At 43.3% G+C, this 19562-nt stretch overlaps 2 protein-coding genes across 6 annotated transcripts in view; one reads left to right on the top strand and one right to left on the bottom strand.

The window, feature by feature from the left end:
* Positions 1-9363, top strand: part of IPCEF1 (interaction protein for cytohesin exchange factors 1) — a 182521-nt gene extending 173158 nt beyond the window's left edge. For all 5 annotated transcript variants that reach the window (XM_060283841.1, XM_060283840.1, XM_060283839.1 and 2 more), the window contains one exon: positions 1621-9363. In XM_060283841.1, the coding sequence (XP_060139824.1) occupies positions 1621-1836 (216 nt within the window). In that variant the 3' untranslated portion in view covers positions 1837-9363. The remainder of the gene's footprint in view (positions 1-1620) is intronic.
* Positions 1-19562, bottom strand: part of OPRM1 (opioid receptor mu 1) — a 158354-nt gene that overhangs the window by 72414 nt on the left and 66378 nt on the right. The gene's annotated exons all lie outside the window — the stretch shown is intronic.

Raw genomic sequence — 19562 nt, 5'->3', positions numbered from 1 at the left:
CCTTGGGCATGAAGGGGAGCTATTAAGAATACTTGGAATTTTAGGGGGACCCCTTGCACTGTCGGGCAGAGGGTGGATACAAAGTGGGGACTGGAGGCAGGAACCTCACTTGGGAGGCTGTAGCAGCGGTCAAGTGTGATATAGTGGACTTTGTATCCGAAAGTGGGATTATGTGCACAGGGATGCAGGGAACAGGAATAGATTTGAGATAAATGTGTCAGGTTGAGAGATCTTTTTTTGAATGTGGCGGCTGATACCTCTTATGTTTCACTCCATTCCTTGACTACAGAAAGATCCCCTAACCTGAGACAGACATTCTGGAAATGTGTCATTGGTTACAGAGGAGGCAGGTGAAGTAATATGAATAGATTGTCTACTAGCATCAGTGAAATACGCACTATTTGGATGGAAGTTTAATGGTCTTTTCTTTGAATAAAATGATAGCCTACATATTTATTCTGTATATATTAAATGTGTGAAATTTATTAAAAATGGTATAATTTAATAGAAAATAAAAAGATATATATTTTTTAAAAATAAATTTATTTATTTTTGGCTGCATCGGGTCTTCATTGCTGTGCATGGGCTTTCTCTAGTTGTGGCGAGCGGGGACTACTCTTCGTTGCGGTGCGCGGGCTTCTCATTGCGGTGGCTTCTCTTGTTGCAGAGCACGGGCTCTAGGCGCATGGGCTTCAGTAGTTGTGGCCCACGGGCTCAGTAGTTGTGGCTCATGGGCTCTAGAGTGCAGGCTCAGTAGTTGTGGCGCATGAGCTTAGTTGCTCCGTGGCATGTGGGATCTTCCCGGACCAGGGCTCGAACCCGTATCCCCTGCATTGGCAGGTGGATTCTTAACCATTGTGCCACCAGGGAAATCCCTAAAAAAAAATATATATATATATATATATATATATATATTTCATTATGTAAGGATAGAATGTATTGGGATCAAGGCATAAGGAATAGGATTATCCCAATATAATGAGCTCCCTGATAAAGGGATTTTCTTAAGGAAAAAGGGTAAGATATATGCAAAGCATAAGGCAACTGATGAGTTTTTAAGTGGGCTATTTCAGTGTTGGGCCAGATCCAATATATATCTCTATCTCTATCTCTATCTCTGTCTCTAAAAAGATATATTTTTGTACTGACTTATGTCTTAGGAAAAGTACTATGTCCCAGCTTTACTTAGTGAAGTTTGGATGGTTAACAGCATGATTATACAATTATCCATTCCAGGAGGAATAAAGCTCACACCGAGATAGAAATATGACTGTAGTGTGGAATAGTGGATTGATCAGGGAAGAGCGACATAGGAGACCTTGGTTATATGCCTAGTTCTTCCCCTAAGTCTTGGGTGGGATTCCTACCTTCTTTGTGGTCAGCCTATGTAAATGGGTGTCTTGCCATATCTCTTAGGGTTGTTGTAGGGACTTGAATATTAATATGTAAAAACACTTTGATAATTTTACAGTCAAGGTATATGTGAGTTTATTTGTAAAAGGGCTGAAGATGGTTTATTGAAATTAAGGTAGTCACCACATCTCACTCTCTTCTCTCTCTCTCTCTCTCTCTCTCTCCCTCCCTCCCTTCTCTCTCTCTCTCTTTTTTCTACTTGGACAGTGTAAAGAACATGACCTGGCCATGATTAACCAGCTGCTGGATGATCCGAAGCTGACAGCCAGAAAATACAGGGAGTGGAAGGTCATGAACACCCTGCTCATCCAGGATATCTACCAGCAGCATCAACAGCAGAGGACCCCTACGTCCACCCCCGAAGGCTCCCTCCAGGGACTCGAGAAACCACCTTCCTCTGCCTGCATTGAAAATTCTATTTGAGAACAAGCCAGGATGCTCTCCCCCCCGCATCTTACCCCAAAGCAACTCTTCAAGATGTTGTAGTAGCTTAACATTTTTCCTTATAAAGGAAAACTGAAAGCCAGTTCCTGGAAGCACCAGCTCCTCCTCTAGGGATGCAACTGGGGTGAAGACAAACACTGACGCTGCATCACCAGTTTCAGTGCTTCCATTCCAGCTGGAGGGATGGAGTCCAGCTGAGCAAATGGTCTCTGTGTTCCTTCTGGGAGCCCCCGGCCATGCTAAGTTCTAGGTGGGATGTGAGAACTGTCACCTCTGTTTGTTGCTCTCAAGAGAATGACAACATTCCATGGACAAAAGATCACTTTTTACCAGGGATACTTCTTCATAGAAATACTCTGTTTTCCAAAAGAAGAATGTATATATCCCATTTGGTAGCGTCGCTGAGTTCCCTAAGTCATCTTTTGAGTGGAGGAATGCTATCTACAGCAGTAACCGGGGCAGGACAGATGTGATATTGTGGAACCCAAATCGCTTGCCTTTGGTCCAGAATGGTGGTGCCTTTTCCACGTGTTGAGAAATACTTCATAGCAAATGGTGTGCGGGAACGCCCAAGGAGGAGGCGTGTCCTATATTCCACTCAAAGGACAGCTTAATATTTTCAGACTTTATCCAGTTTGGGTAAGGGATCTGATTAATGTTTCCTTGCCACAGAACAGCTAAAGAAAACTCTCTCATTACACTTGGACACCTCTGTTCCCTCTGAGATTTTCTAAACCACTGTAGGACATAGTAATATGTCCAGCGAGGAATGTTTACTGCCTTTGCCCTTGGGGGTGGTAGCTATGCACAGTATAAATGTACAACCAGGGACTTCCCTGGCGGTCCAGTGGTTAGGACTCCGCAGTCTCACTGCCGAGGGGCCGGGTTCAATTCCTGGTTGGGGAACTAAGATCCCCCAGGCAGTGCAGCACGGCCTAAAATAAATAAATAAGTAAATAAGTAAATAAATAAATAAATAAATAAATAAATGTACATCCAGATTCCCTAGGATCAATATTGACAAGATGATTCTGGTGTCTGAATTGTTTTAGTATCTTTAGTATCTAAAAAAAATCAACCCAACAGAAACAGCAAAAGAGTTAAAACATGACTGTTTTATTTTTGTATGTCTATGTGTCACTTTGTGTCCTATGTGAATAGCTAAATATAATATATTTGTTATTTAAGAATATTTATAGAAGTTCAAATTACTAGTGTCTTAAAAGATGATATTATATGTTTTATTCAGTATATGTTTCAAAGTATATACTTTTTGCTTGAGAAAAATAGGAATACTATTGATTCACTGGAGTTATTATGTTGCACTATAATGTCTGAGGAATGCTCAGGAGATCTTGTGGGATAAATGTAGGGCATGCATTAATAATCTTTATTTTCTGGCTTTTCTCTCTGCTTCTTTCTCTCTTTTTTCTCTCTCTCTCCAGAATGCTTAGATTTCTATCTGTTGTAGACGATCTTCCTAACCAGAAAAGGACTTCCCTCTTACATTATCCCTTCTAGTAAATATACTTTAAGTTTTATGCCATTTATGCCTACGTATCCTAAACCAGAGGAGGCACAATTAATGCAGTCTTTTGATGGAAGACGAATAGAATTTTGGCGGTTTACCGTTTAAGAGAACTCATTTTATTAGAGAAACAATAGGAAAGTTTTCACCCGCTAATCACCATGAATACTTCTCACCATAAGAATAACCACAACCCATGAAAGACCCATTTTGGCCTAACCCCTAGCAAGTTGTCAACACAACATCGTTGGCTTTATAGTGTCAAAGTGTGTGTGTGGCTTGACATTCAAATGGAAATAACCCCCTGAATTTTATCTGCGAACTAAACGGAAATAGTTGTTGAAATTTTCCCTAAGCTTTACTAAGAAGTCTTAATACTTTGTAAACAAAAAACAACCTTAGCATTAAGAAAAAAAAAACCCAAAAACCCAGGAAGCAAGTTGTAATACTAGAAGCTTCTGAGAGGCCATGCTAGTCAGTTTGGCGCAGTAAACATTTAGGTGCTCCTGCAACAGTTGGAGCGTACTGGGCAGGGCTCAGACCCTGCAGAAGAGGGGACCTGGCCCTCTGTGAGTTTACTGTTGGCAGAGAGAGAAGCAAACATTTAGGTCCTCAGACTGGACCCTGAAGTTTCTGGTTTGAAGGCCGGTGCTTTAATCTCTTTGCTCTAGAAATCAGCATCGATTCTTTCTGTAATTAGCAGCATCTAATTCTTCCCATAATTAGGTGGACTGTTTAGGATTCACAAAGTAACCAAAGTGGTGAGGAAAGGAGAAATAATCGCAGAGGAAAGGATGGAATGATAAGGCATTCTTCTACCTTTTCCTCTTTGGTTTCCAGCACCAACCTATAAACGTTAAACCAGTTTTTCCTAAAGTGAAGTGCTTCGAAAGCTTTTGGCCAGGGCTTGCAAATATATTCTAACGCTTTACTTTGACTTTTCATGAATACATATTTAACTGACCTTTTAAAGTCCATTGGTACCACTCCAACTTAAAGGCAAAACAGATCCGTGAGATTACTCAGTCTAGCTTTTCAGTCACTTTTCAAAGTCAGGTTCGTCGAGATGTTTTGCTTTGTTAGTTAGAACAGTTACTATGCAGAACCTCCCAAACGAAAGTTAAACTGAGATGCACGATTTCGCACCCGGCTCTTCTAGACGAAACTCACCTGCTCACTTGTGACTTCCCTTCTGAGGATGCTTTCACTCTGTGTTACGTTGTGCTAGGAAGTAGGGGCACGGCTGCCGTGAGTCTCCCTCCTCCCTGTGCCTCTGCCTTGTGCGGTGGCTGCGGGGACCCAGCAGCTGGATTTGGACTGTACGTGCCATCGCGCTGCAATGGGCACAGGGCCGTGGTAGCTTTTGCGAGGTCATCCACTGGAAACCCAAAGGCCCCTTTTCCTTGAGTACAGTCTCTTCCTCATGGCCTGAGAGGTTACTGTCCCTCCTGCAGTGACCTGCTGCTGGGCTGGCTGTGGCTTGGGGTGTAACTTATCACTCTGCTTCCTTTCCTTCCTTCTGTAAAGTACACTGCTCGTTAGGAGCTGTGAGATCCTTGGATAGAAGGGATCCATTTATTTTGTTTTCCTTTTAAAACGTGTCAGGAGATGCCAGAGACCGAGCTTAGTGATTAAGGGTTAGGACCTTAACTTTCCTTTCAATTCCTTTTCATGTAATTATGCTAATTTCCTCAGACAGCCTCTAAGTCACAAACAATATCATAGAGACGATCCAGATACTTTTAAATCTTTTGAAGAGAGGGGCTATACCAATTCCAGCCATATTTAAATTCATGGACACGCACCTCTTTGTACGATACTCTGATTGAAAGATAATATTTTGATGAGGCCACACAGACGATTGAGTGAGTAATTTAGGCACACAAGGTGCCCATCCAACCGTCACTTTGTGTTGCGAAGCTGCCGTGTCCAAATGAAGTTTTAGGATGCATCTCTTCTTCGTCTAATAGAATTTGATATTTGATTGGGGTTTTCCAATGTATTTCACCTTTCAATTTTTTTTGTACACTTATAAGAGGAATGGAGTCCTAGAAATGTGAGGAGACTGTCCTGCCTATGGTTTTGTAATATGTCACTAAAAATGGAAGCCCCTGAAACTAGATTTTAGCCACGCATAGGAAATGGACTGGGGATGGGCCATCCTTCCACCCAGCACTGAGAGCTGCTCGTCTCAGCAAACAAGATAACGAACCTCTACGTGTTTCTCTATGTTGTGAGACAGGAAGTGATGTTCTTACCTCCTCTGCACATCTCTATTCTTCCTCACATCACCACAGACCACAGAGAAAACAAAGAAGAAAAAAATAGATATTTATAGATATTTTAAAAAATAGTTCAATTTCTCCTGCTGTGAGAAGACTTCACTGCCCTGTTTTGATATTTCTTTGAGTCCAAAGGGGAAGCATGCCCCAGGGAGACGTCGAGCATCTCTTAATAAAGCCCAGGATTTAATTTATTTATTTAACATCTTTATTGGAGTAGAATTGCTTTACAATGGTGTGTTAGTTTCTGCTTTATAACAAAGTGAATCAGTTATACATATGTTCCCATATCTCTTCCCTCTTGCGTCTCCCTCCCTCCCACCCTCCCTATCCCACCCCTCCAGGTGGTCACAAAGCCCCGAGCTGATCTCCCTGTGCTATGCGGCTGCTTCCCACTAGCTATCTATTTTACGTTTAAGCCCAGGATTTTAAACCACCATTTTAACGCCCTTGCATGATGGGGATGTGACGTTTTTTGCACTGCATGGTGTTTGGGGGCAAGATGTTAATGTAGGAATGATACCTTCAATCTCATTGTACTTTGTTCTGTCTTCTACCCTCTTTGACCGAACTGAAAAAAGAGACATGACTCATTTCTCCTGCTCTGTGTGTTTGAGGATGACTTGTAAGATAAAAATAAAAACAGGAGAAAATAGATCTAGTAAAATGACCTGGAAAACATTGGAAATGTCCCAGTGGTGTTCGTTTTCTGCCCTGCAATGTTGCTTCCTCAAAATAAAAACTCCCTGGGAAGTGTGGCATGGCTGGGCTTTTATCGTCTACAAAGGGTTATAGCGCCCTCTGGTGGCAGCCGCAAAATAATTGATTCGAGACGATCGATGTTTTTATTATTAAATGAAAAGATTTAATTACGTTGGGAAATCTGTTTCCACAACAACTGATGTGGCCTCCTCCAATGGTCTTCAGCTTACAGATTTCTTCGTATCGAGATATTTATATTTTTCACAATTGTCGGTGCACACAATTTGACTCGTTACTAGGCACCCACATTTTGTTTAGAGAATCTTAAAAATTTGAAGATTATAAAAGTTACAACCAGTAACACATAAGCTCCTTAAAATACATAAGATATCTCTGTGAAAAAGGAACAAAGAAAATATTGAAGTAGATAATAAATTGCCTTTTTGCTGGATCCACTGATGAGAGGAAGTTAGCCTGCACTGAACTTGATTCACACCTCCTTGTTTGCTGTCTACACAAAGTGTTATTTTGTTTCCTCTCTCTCTCCAAATTTTCACTTTACATGCTGAGGCCCATCCTCTTTTTCCTCCATCTGCCACCACCAAATCTGTCCAGGCTCCCACACGGAAGCAGTAAAAATTATTCTAGACCAAAGAGTTTAGCAAAAGGCATTGATACAGTACGTTCTTGATTTCTAGAACAATCTTGCATTCGTTTCCATTGCTGCTGTACCAAATCATCACAAATGCAGTAGCTTGAAAATTGTGTTTTCTTCCAGTTGTAGATTCAGAAGTCTGACACCAGTTTCCTTGAGCTAAAATCAAGGTGTGGTCAAAACTGTGTTCCTTCGGGAACCTCCGAGGAAGAATCATTTCCTTGCCCTCTCCAGGTCACCCACATTCTTTGCCTCTTCCTCCATCTTCAAAGGCAGCAAGGTATCTCTCTATACCTTTTCTCTCTAGTCACACCGTCCCCAGACTGACTCTTTTTGTTTTGTTTTTTTTTTAACATCTTTTTTGGAGTATAATTACTTTACAATGGTGTGTTAGTTTCTGCTTTATAACAAAGTGAATCAGTTATACATACACATATATCCCCGTATCTCTTCCCTCTTGTGTCTCCCTCCCTCCCACTCTCCCTATCTCACCCCTCTAGGTGGTCACAAAGCACCGAGCTGATCTCCCTGTGCTATGCGGCTGCTTCCCACTAGCTATCTACCTTACGTTTGGTAGTGTATATATCAGACTGACTCTTTTAAGGACCCTAGGATTACATGGGCCCACCTGGATAGTGTAGCAACAGGTTGCTTCTCTGTTTTAGCAACCTGAATACAACCTGCAACCTTTATTCCCCTTTGTAACATAGACTCAGGTCCAGTGATTCATGGTCATCATTCTGCCGACTGTAAACCTCCATTTCAAATATCCTGCTTAGTCCCCCTGAACCATCAATTTCTTCCAGAAATTCCAGGACATCTAAATTTTCATGACAAGCATGAAATCCTTTGTCATACCATGTGGCTTGAATTTGGTTTCATCAAAGTATGTTCACCACAGGGAAAGTAATTCCATCTTTATGAGGAGAAAGGGGAAAAGTTTTCTAGTTTTTAAAGTCACACATACACAGGTTTGACAGGTACAGTAGTTTCACAATCAGATCAAGTTTTAATAATACCTGCATTTAAAGACAAAGCATTAGAATGTCACTGTTGAGAATTGAGTATCATGATGCAGAGGATAATTCAGGCCTCAAAATCTTAGGTTCATGAGCTGCTCTGTGCCATGTCAGACTGGCTGAGGGCTCTGGACGAGTCCCAGCTTTCTCTCCCATGAGAGTTGCAGAGACTCTTGTGAGAGCGTGATGGTGTTCAAATGTACTGACAGGCATAGAATTTCGATAGGCCCCGGTCCTCATAAATCACAATCCGAGTATTATATTTGCCTTTTCTCTTAAAACACCCAAACAAGCCTATCTTTACAGGTAATTCCTGGATGCTGGTCTGCTGGTTTATCCCGTCTCGTGGTTGAGGAAGCCATACGCACTCTGCCTACACCGAGGTCTCTGCTGAATGTGTGTCGGCAGTTCTGTCCAGAGCAGGTGGTGTGGGGAAGGGACAAAATTCCCAGGCAAACAGGGTGCCTGGCTGTTTTGCCAGTTCTTATCCTAGCACCAAAGGTGGTTGTCGTGGACACCGTGGATGCCCGCCCAGACCCCTTCACTTGGCCAGAGCTTTCATGCCTCAGGATTTGCACTTAACTGCGTCCCCCATTTCCAGAAAACCGTCCTCAGCTAAATGAGAGCCACTTAGCCAGGACGTCATGTCCCTCATTCTCAACCAGGGTGGCCGTGGCCAATTAACGCCGAGGCCAGATGGCAGCACTTGAGAATCACAAGCAAATGTAGTCAGAATTACTGGAATGGACGTAGTGACAGCCTGGGTCTGCTGCTGACCGTATGGGTCTTTGGAGACTGCTAATAGAAAATGGTACCCCAGCGACAAAAATACATGGGAAGCCAACAACATGTAGAAATACCTTCAAGGGAAATTGGATACAGGGTACAAATTCTCAGGAACCACCCCCAAATAATATGGCCAATGGGTTACAGGAGGGGCGGGGCATATACACGCCAAGTGATAAATAGCCTATGTCCTCTAATTTCTTTCTTCCTTCCTTCCTTCCTTCCTTCCTTCCTTCCTTCCTTCCTTCCTTCCTTCCTTTCTTTCTTTCTTTCTTTCTTTCTTTTCTTTCTTTCTTTTAAAAATTTTTGGCCACACAATGTGACATGTGGGATCTTAGTTCCCTGACCAGGGATTGAACCCGCACCCCTTGCAGTAGAAGCACGGAGTCTTAACCACTGGACCACCAGGGAACTCCCTCTTATTTCTAAATGTACAATTGGAAATGCCATGCTTAGCAGCTGGAAGACTTCTCATGTCAGTTCTTTGACCAGTAATAGCTACTGTAGTAAAAAAAAAAAAAAGGCCAAATAGAAGTCCCTGAAGCTGCCTTCTTCAGGAAAGATAGTAAATGAAAATCAACATTGCATCCAAGGGGAATGGCAGAGACTAGCGCCACCCTAAAAGACTTTGAGGTACAGGGGTAGTGGTTCCCACTCATACCTATTCAATTTACAAGTTTGTCTCCTGAAAAACCAAGATGAATCATGGCAAATTATGGTGGATCCTTGCCAACTTAACCAAGTTATAACCCCAGCTGTAGCTGCGGTGTTGGATGTGGTCCCTTTACTAGAGCAGATTACAGCCTCAAGTACATAGACCTTGGCTGGGTAAGGGGACTCTTCAATATCCTTCATTTTACATTTATAGGAGACGGATGACAATACACATTTATGGTCTTGCCCCAGGTCTATGTTTATCTCTTGCTATTGTCACAAAGTAGTTAAAATGGAACCAGACCATTGGAACATTCCACAGAAAATCACATTGATTTACCATATCGATGACATCATGTAATAAACAATAAAAACTTGATGAACAAGAAGTGGCAGGTGCTTCAGAGGCTATGATTTGACACAGGAACTCCAGAGCGTGATAGATAAACCCGTCAAAGATTCAAAATCTTACTAAATATGTGAAATATCTAGGGGTCCAATTGCTTGGGGAAAACCAGGACATCTCAAGCAAAGGGTAACTTATCATACCTTAGACTACTACCAATAAGAAAGAAGCGTTATGCTTGGTGAGACCGTTCAAGTTTTGAAGGCAACACATCCTGTAATTGGGAGGATTGTTCTGACTTTATCCACTGAGTGACAGGGAAAGCTTTCAGAGCCCAGAACAAGAATGGGCTCTACAGTGAGAATAGGCTGTGGTGCAAGCAGTCCTTCTCTTGCTTGGGCTATACGACTTGGCAGCTCCCATGGTAGTAGAGGTTTATACAGCACAGAAAGAAAGAACGTGGAGTCTATGACAGCTTTCAACATGAGAGTCCCGGCACAGGTCCCTAGGATTCTGGACCAAGGTCCTGCCATGGCGTCTCTGCTGGCTTTGCAGCCAGAACTAACCATCAAGAGGTGAGTGCTGTGAGACATAACTTCAGGGTGGCCCAGAAGTAATTTCTTGTAAAATGGAAGTGGCACATCCAAGGCTGGGCTTAAGCAGCTCGAGGGGGCACAAGGAAATGGCATAAGCAGGTGAATCGGACACCTCGGCCACCTGTCACTGTCGCACAGTCATCTCCCTTAGTGTAACATTGACCCCATGGGAAGTCTTCATTGTCAGACAGAAGAGGAAAATGCCTGAACCTAGGTAATCGGTGGGTTGACTTTATATGTTAGTTCAAGCCAAAAATGAACTGTTCAACTGCCCTACCGTCTCACGTATGGGTGACTCTGAAAGCCGGTGGTGAGCAGCAAACCTCCGTCAGAGCTTCCGGCAGTGCGACTGGTTATCCAGTTTGCGTGGAGAGAGGGGTGGCCCAGGTGACACTGAGGACAAAGAGGCCTGGGGGAGAAGCTTGAGGATCTACGCACGGGAGAGGGCGTAATGTGTGAGAACCTGATCTTTGTATTGAATGTTCATACCCCTCAGAGAGCATCCCTTTCAGAAGAAGCACTAAGCAACCCAGTAGACGGATGAGTCGGCCAATTGATGCCCACTAAGCTGTGGCTGGAGGTGGATTTACTGTGACTCCAGTTTGACTTTGGCTCCGTTACTGAAGCTCCGACAAAACCGTAGGTTCTGCTACTCAAGAGCTGAGAGCAGAAATGGCTCATTTGTCCATTCGTGCTTCTCCAGGGTCTAATATTGGCCTATAATCAGAATGTGACAAATAACGATCGCTTTGACCACACCAGCACAGCAGCTGAGGGATCAGGGTGTAACGCAAGGGAAGCGGTCTGCAGGAAGTTTGAAGAAAGGGTGCCCTTTCCCAGACTGTAGTCAACTGGGGTGAAGGTAGAGATGGCGCCCCCTGGGAGCTGACCTATTAAATCTCTGTTTCTCTGTCCAGTAGTTTTCTAGAGTTTTCTGAGGCTGCATGTGATTCTCGCGAGGCCCTTCTGTGAGCAGCCCCTCATAAATAAATGGCTGAACTTTATTTTTAAGGTTGATGATGAAATAAATCATAGGTCTGGGAAGAGTGTGAGATGGAGACCTGGAGTTCTTAAAAATCTTACTTCCTCTGGGGAGGATGAAAGCTGTGGTTCTTTTGTTGTGATAATGACAGACTGTCAGTGTCTGTCTGCCTGAGCCCTGCTCACTGACTAAATGCTGGTAACTGCTAATTGCTTCAAGAAGAAACTGACTCACAGCCCGAGAGTGACTTGCATATCAATGTTTCAGGCCCCTTGTGCTGGTTTTCTTTGAGAGCTGGAGTGTCGTTACTGGAGTCTGCACGCTGGTTTCTCCAACTTCCTGCAGGTTAGGACCGGTTCAAGTGTGACTCTGGCCAAGAGATATCCTTACCGGGAAATGTAACACGTGGGATCAGTGTTCCTTGTTGCTGGCCATTTCAGTCTGCACATCATGTTTTTCATTTTATAAACACTGGAGAAAATGAAAAGCTTTTGATTAAATTTCTAGCAAGCTAGGCGTTAGGAGCTGATGTAAGTGGCTACCCACACTTGCCGGGGTCCTTCAGTGTTTTCTACTCTGACTGCTTCTCTGAAAATGTATTAGCCTACTACAGACTGATGGCTGTGTTAGACACAGCTGCAGCCATGATGACACCCTTTCTTTCCTTCAGGATAATTCTAAACTAAAAGCGTGTTCCGACACGGGGAGGGGGAAGGGTAAGCTGGGATGAAGTGAGAGAGTAGCATCGACGCATGTACACTACCAAATGTGAAACAGATAGCTAGTGGGAAGCAGCCGCATAGCACAGGGAGATCAGCTTGGTCTTTGTGACCACCTAGAGGGGTGGGATAGGGAGGGTGGGAGGGAGACGCAAGAGGGAGGGGATATGGGGCTATATGTGTACATATAGCTGATTCAATTTGTTATACAGCAGCAACTGACACACCATTGTAAAGCAATTATACTCCAATAAAGATGTTAATAAATAAATAAATAAATAAATAAATAAATAAAAAGCGTGTTCCCAGTGTATACCCCACCCTCCACTTTAGGGGCTCTTTCTGACACTCCAGTGACCAGATGAGAGAGAGGGAACATGGTCAGAGCGAAGATGGACAGGGGACTCCTCAAGGGGCCACTGTTATTGATTGCTGTCCTTTTCCGTTGCAGCTGCTGAACTCTGTGTATTTTCTGGTTTGTAGTTTGCTCCTAGTTGGAAGAAAAGTAAGAGGCAAGAGACTGCAAGGGGAGAAGTCAATGACTTGGAGATGTACCATGAAGGGGACACATTTTTATGTCCCCTAAGGGAGAAATATAACCTTGCTCATGATCTCTCCGATGTCTGTTACACATCTGATATGTTTCCCATCTTTTCTGCGGGATTCTGATACTTGCGGCACAAGGCAGGACTCATCAATTCTGGGATGCCCACCTTGGCTGTCTCCCTGCCCTCCAAGCATGGGGGCAAAGCTCCCAAAGGTCTCTTCTGTGTGTTCAACCTGGAAGGCATGCATATGAGAATTACCTGGGGACTTCTAAAATGTCCTGATGACCAGGGCCCACCTCCAGACACTTAACAGATATAATTCATCTGGAGCAGGGCCCAGGCATTGGTAGTTTTTATTTGAAAACAGTCAGATGATTTAAATCAATAACTGGGATAAGAATCACTTCTGTATGAAGACACTCTAAAATATTAACACTATCAAAAGCCACATAACTGTCACTTTTTTTTACTGAAAACTTTCTGCATATCGTCTAATTTAATCCTCATGTCAGTTATTAATGATTATGCCCTGGCAGAAACAGGCCCAGGGAGGTTAAGAAAATGCTAGTGAGTAGAAGGGGTGAGGGGTTAAACCCGGTCAGTGACTCGAAAGCTCAGAATTTTAATTACTGCACCATTCCAGATGCTGCTTTAATTTTCTTTTACACGGGGATCTGAGCCCCTTGAAGGAGAAGATGAAGGCTTTTCATGGCTCTCTTTCTAGTGCTCGGCACTATGCCTGATGATAGTTGGACACGATGAATCCTGTATGTTGTTCAAGAGTTCCAGGGCCTTTCAGTAGCGAGATGGGTCTTGGCACTGACTTCTGGGTCTTCAGAGAGTTCAAAGCCAAAATTCAGCTGAATACGTTTCAGAGATCCTAATGGCTTTATTCATGAGTCAGGCAGCATCCGACCTGGCATATAGAGAGGAGCTCCAAAGAGCTCTACAAGGCAAGAGATGTTGTAGGCAGAGGGGAGCAGGACGAGTAAGTTGTACTAGGCAGAAAAGTGGGTTGGTTATTGCAAGGTTACCTTCCTTACAGAGGAGAGCGGGGATTTGTCAGGGAGATTACCTATTAATGCTGATCAGGTGATTCCTAAGTGACTGGTTTAAGATTCCATTTCTGGGAGAGCAAAATCTGTATTTCAGTCTTGGTTGGGTGACATGTGGCTTAGCACAAGCGACTCCATTTTGAGCCTTTTGCCTTTTTTTTTTTTTTGCAGTACGTGGGCCTCTCACTGTTGCGGCCTCTTCCGTTGCGGAGCACAGGCTCCGGACGCGCAGGCTCAGCGGCCATGGCTCACGGGCCTAGCCGCTCCGCGGCATGTGGGATCTTCCCGGACCGGGGCACGAACCCGTGTCCCCTGCATCGGCAGGCAGACTCTCAACCACTGCGCCACCAGGGAAGCCCCTGCCTTGTTTTTAACAAGAGTCACTTCTACTTTTGCACCTGGCTCCTGCGAATCCCTCTGCCTCCAATGTCACATTATCCTATCCATTGATCTCCACACCACACTTATTCGCTTTATCTTACCCACATTTTCCTACTTACTTTTCTAGGCTAACTTGGCTGAAATGGTTTTTCTTTCTTTGACCTCTCATGGCACTTAACACATGTATTATATTATTTGATTTATGACTAAATCTGTACCATTCTATGTTGTATGTATAAAGATCATATACTCCCATTTGGATTTGTAAGATGATTGGAGTAAGACTGTAAACAGACCAGAATCTTCTGTTTTGAATTTCCAATAACCCCCAATACTCCAGCTATAGAGCACTTGCTAATTAATGTCTGTTTAAATTAGTCTGTCCAAATTACAGAAAAAAGTATTTCTAACATTAGAAAATAAAATTATTGGCATAAAGAACTGAATATATAAAGGTTTATCTCTTTATTTAACCATAAAATAATTCATTAATCTTGCACAAGACATGCCACAGAAAATAAACATATTCAGCGACAGATACGTTTTTAAATAGTAAATATACTCTTATCTAATTCTTTTTATCACTGTAAATAGCTGTAATTCTTCTCCTTACCATAAGCTCACCTCTAGCTTTATTTTTCCAATCATGGGCTTTTATTTATATTTCATTTGAATGTTGGGAAATAATTTTTGAAAGAAGTAGTATAATGTGAAAGTTAAGAGCATACTTTTGAAATCATTCACTCCCTGGTTTACTAAGGAGAATATAATCTCTCAGTCTTGATTTCCGCATCTGCAAAATGGGATAGCAGTGGTATTGCCTGAGAAGGTTGTTGTCAAGATTAAATGAAATAATAATTATAAAGCACTTAGTGGAACAACTGTAGTTTGCACTTGATGAATGTTCACGATATCCATATTATATCTTTATTATCATTATAAGAGTTTTAAAATGAGTGCCCTTTATATTCCCAACTAGTCGTGGGGACTTTTCTCAGCAGGTAGGTATGGGTAGCTACCTACTACTCTGCTTGCCTCACTCTTTTGCCTTCCTATCGTGAGCGAACAGGTGGGAACCCCTTCAAAGCTCACTCCATCCACATCGCGTGGGTGGATCCCAAAAAGCAGTAGCGGTTTTCATTGCACTCCCCACATATTGGAATCTAAGGAGCTGTACCTTTGTGTTGTGCCTACATTTCAGAATGTGGCTTGGCCTCTGTCTATGGGGATGCTGGGCCAGTGGGGGAAGAGGACTCAGGAAAGGAGCTGAGTGGCTGAAGGTTTAGGTGGGACATGAGGTCCCCTAGCCATTCTAAAGAGGGAGCAAAAGGTCAGCATGAGAGATTTAGATGAGCTTAGTCTGCAGAATCACTTGGCTACATATGTGGCATCTCTTTCTACATTATTCAGCTGAAATTTGATACCATTGTTTTACTAGAAGAGTCCAGGATAGGCGAATGTCGTAAATTCCTATAGAGGTTTCTCTCATTTCTACTTCTGTCCTTCTACCTTGGGCAGAGTATTTTTCACATTAAATATTCAGCCTCAGAATGGAACTCTGGTGCAGTCAGGAATGGGGAAGGCAGGGGGGAGTGGTGACAGAGAGATGGAGAAGCAGGATCCCAGGAAAACAGCACTGGTGACAGGTTGTGACACAGGTAAGATTGTGCATAGGATCCCTTTGATATGGCTTCTCACTCTTTTATGATAACCAGGTCCCAACAAATTCATTCAGTCACTCCCATGTGACCAAGCAGGTCTCGCTGGGTGTAATGTCTCAGGCTTTCAGCATGGGCAGAACTGAATTATGTCTTGATAGGTTCTAAACATGCAAAAGATAGTGGTTCCCCACCTTCCATATGTAAATTAAAATAGTGAAAATACTCAACACTAAAAAAAAGAAAGTCCAGTGAGCTTGAATTTTTCTATTATGATTATATTGGTTCTTCCTTAGGGAATATTGAATATCAAATTCTTTCAATTTTCCCTCTATCTCAGTGTTTTTAATACACCTGCTTTGATTTTCCTCTAAGAAAGGGCATGTCTAGATTCAGTGGGGAAGCTTGGCACTGCTCCAGTATCAGGGTGCAATGGGAAGAGTCTGAATGGGGCTCCAACTACTGCTTTCATCGTCTTAGAGCATCCGTGTGTCCCTGCCAAAGCTGAGAGGCACTGGAGGCCTGGATATGAGGCCCAGGTGGCTCAGAAACATTGGGCACTGTGGCTGGTCCAAGCCTTTCCTATGCCACCATGGAGCCTGTCACTAGGGAGAAGACAGAATTTATTTATTTATTTCAATGTCATAATTTTTAATATGCATTATCTGCAATAGCACTGTGACAGCTCCATGCCGTGGACTGACACACAACACGTAGAACAGATTGATCCTATTTGGTCTTTAGGGAACTAATCAATGTTTTAAAATTGCCTAAATCTTCCATTCTGAGCCGTCTCATTCCACTAGGAAAACACGGGTTTTTCCTCTCTTTAAACAAAAAATTAAATACCAATATAACCACCCGTGGGGCTTCCCTGGTGGCGCAGTGGTTGAGAGTCCGCCTGCCGATGCAGGGGACGCGGGTTCGTGCCCCGGTCCGGGAGGATCCCACATGCCGCGGAGCGGCTGGGCCCGTGAGCCATGGCCGCTGAGCCTGCGCGTCCGGAGCCTGTGCTCCGCAACGGGCGGGAGAGGCCGCAACAGTGAGAGGCCCGCGTACTGCCAGAAACAAAAACAAAACAAAATAAAACAAAATAACTACCCGTAAATAAATGTTATGACAATGACGTGTAAAAATTCACAATAAGGCCAAAGCCCTCTTTCTGTTTGCATGCTGCTCAGCTCTGACCCGCAGAACCCTCTGGAAAGGTGAGTGGCTTTCTTTCCGAGGAGCGTGGGCTGAGGCCGTGCGGGCCTCCTACTTCTCCTTCTCTCACCTTTGTTTCCTTTCCTCTCGCTTTTATTTGTTGTAGGAGAGACGTCAGCCTTAGTACTGGACTCGGTTCTAAAAGGTTGAGGAGCATTTCCTGTTGCAAAGCTGGGTGTTTCCAATGCTTACCCGGACGGAGGGCGCCTGCTTCCAAGGCCCTGGCGTTAACAGGCAGCTTTTGCTCCATCCCAGCCGCTGCTCCTGGCTTGAGCGGGGGCGAACCGCAGCATCACTGGGCTGCCGGCTGGTCGGACGATGCCGAGAGCTGGTGATGGTACCCAAAATAGCGATCGTGCGACGGAGAGGTCTGTGACGTTTGTTTGAAAAGGGTGTGTGATAAAAGATTGAATCTTTTTTTTTTTCCAAATGAAGAACCAATAGTTCTGTCGTTTTAAACATACACAATACGTAGGAGACTTGTTTGACTTAGAGTGGAAAATTATGCCAGGGACAAAGTCAACACAAAGAAACAAACAACAAAAAGTAGCAAGAAAGAGAAATAGGTAAGTGCAGCTCTGCGAGCCTGGCAGCTCTTTACGTCAGGGTTACAAGTGGCCCTCGGGTGTCCATCTGTGTGTCTGTCGGTCCTACACACGGAAATGGAGGTGGATTAAATTCATCAGGTAGCTGCTCTAACGTGGAAAATTTGCAGATGTCAAGGGAGAAGACAGAAATTAAAAGAGAACTAAAGTTTCCCTTAGATCCGGACAAAGATTCAGGCTATCAATATCCCTTAGGATGGATACACAGACTTGATAAGGGAAAACAGCTATTCTCATAGACTTCTAGTTATTATGGTCTATCTTGGTTTTGCAAAAGGCATCTACAATCAATTCCATGATACACACAGTGAACAAAGCTTTGTCAAGAGGTGGAGTACAGATTTGACCTAAAGAAATGATCTAAGGTTCAGTCTGCCATCAAACTGCCCCTGGAAGTCCCATGATCCCGTAGGGGATGGGTGGGAAATAAAGAAGAGCTCAGAGGTCTTCTCTTTTCAACATAAAATTTAATTTAGGTAGATAGTTCCTGCCACCTATTTTTGATAAGTGGTTTAGCTACTATTCCCATTTCCTCTTCTCCTTTTCCTTTGACTCTTGTCCTAAAAATGCGTATGAATTTTTAAATGAGCTGCTCAGACAGGCAGTTTCTGGGAGAGAACTGTCTGTACTTGTGTAGGACTGCCTGACTGCTCCTGCTATCTGGGTCAATAAGTTGGAGGGGAAGAAACCTGAGTCACGGTTGAATATCTTTTAACGAGTTGCTGATTTGTGTGCATTTTACTGCACACAATGTGGCTTCTGGATGTATTATGTGCAGCCCTTTTAGTGCTGAGAATGTTCCCTGCCTCAGTCTGGGAGTTAGATGAAGGGGAAGGGATGGGTGGAGAAGAGGATGGGTAATTTGGGCACAGCTGAAGTACCAGAGCCATTGTATCTGCTCTCATCATCTCAACATCCCAGAGAACTCCATGTCTTCCATGCAGATATAAAGTGGTTCAGAGAGGATAGCCTGCCTCTCCTGCCTCTCAGACCAAAATTTGGACTGAATGTTGGCGCATCGGAAAGGAGCACATTGCTGGCTGTGTTTACTCTAAAAGGGGACGACATTCCCCCACCACCACTACGCATGAAACAACTTCTCTGCTTTCGGGTTCTCAGCACCTGGGTATGAACATAACCCTACGTTCAAGGTAGGCGTCTGGGAATTTCGGTGGATGGAGTTGGGTATTGATGCTGCTTCCTGGTGATCTTTCAAAAATGCCAATCTAATCATCTGACTTAATAAAGTATACATTTCTTAAATAACATCCAAGTCCCTTAAAATTTGGCTTTAGCCAAAGTTAAAGCTTCTTCCATCATTCAGCTCTCAAACCCTATGCCCCAGTCATAAGCCATTTCCGGTAGGCAACACTTTATATTAATCAAAATGCCTTTGGCCTTTTCTGTAGAAATCAACAAGCTGTCTCAAAAATTTGTATGGGAACTTAAAGGGCCAAGAATAGCAAAGTCAATCTTGAGGATGAAGAACAAAGGAGGCCATATGCTATTAGATAATCAAGAATCATTGTAAAGTTATGGTATCTAAAATAGACCAATGGCCCAGAGTAAACATAAACAGACCCACCCATATAAGGTTACCTGAGTTACAGCATAGGTATGCTGCAGTGCAGAGGGGAAATAGTCTTTTCAGTCAGTGGTGGTGGACCAATTGGATGTCCATATGGAAACAACAATGAATACTGTGCCTACTGTGCCTTCTTCATTTAATACATATAAATAAATTAATAAATACATTTGTTAAAAGCTGACAAAATGAAACATTGGCAAGGTTGTGTAGCAGTGGAACTCTCTCACACACTGCTCGAGGGAGAGTAAATTTGTGAAGTCACCTGAGAAAACCATTTGGTATTCATTTACCAAATAATTCCGTCCCCAGGTACGTACCCAGGAGAAATGCATATATTGATATATGTGCACCAGAAGATATGTATATACTAGTATTGTTTATGATAGTCTCAGACT

Source organism: Globicephala melas, chromosome 14 (assembly GCF_963455315.2).
Source record: "Globicephala melas chromosome 14, mGloMel1.2, whole genome shotgun sequence".
Lineage (NCBI taxonomy): Eukaryota > Metazoa > Chordata > Mammalia > Artiodactyla > Delphinidae > Globicephala > Globicephala melas.
The sequence above is the reverse complement of the archived record's forward strand: the minus strand, read 5'-3'. Positions and strand labels throughout refer to the sequence as shown.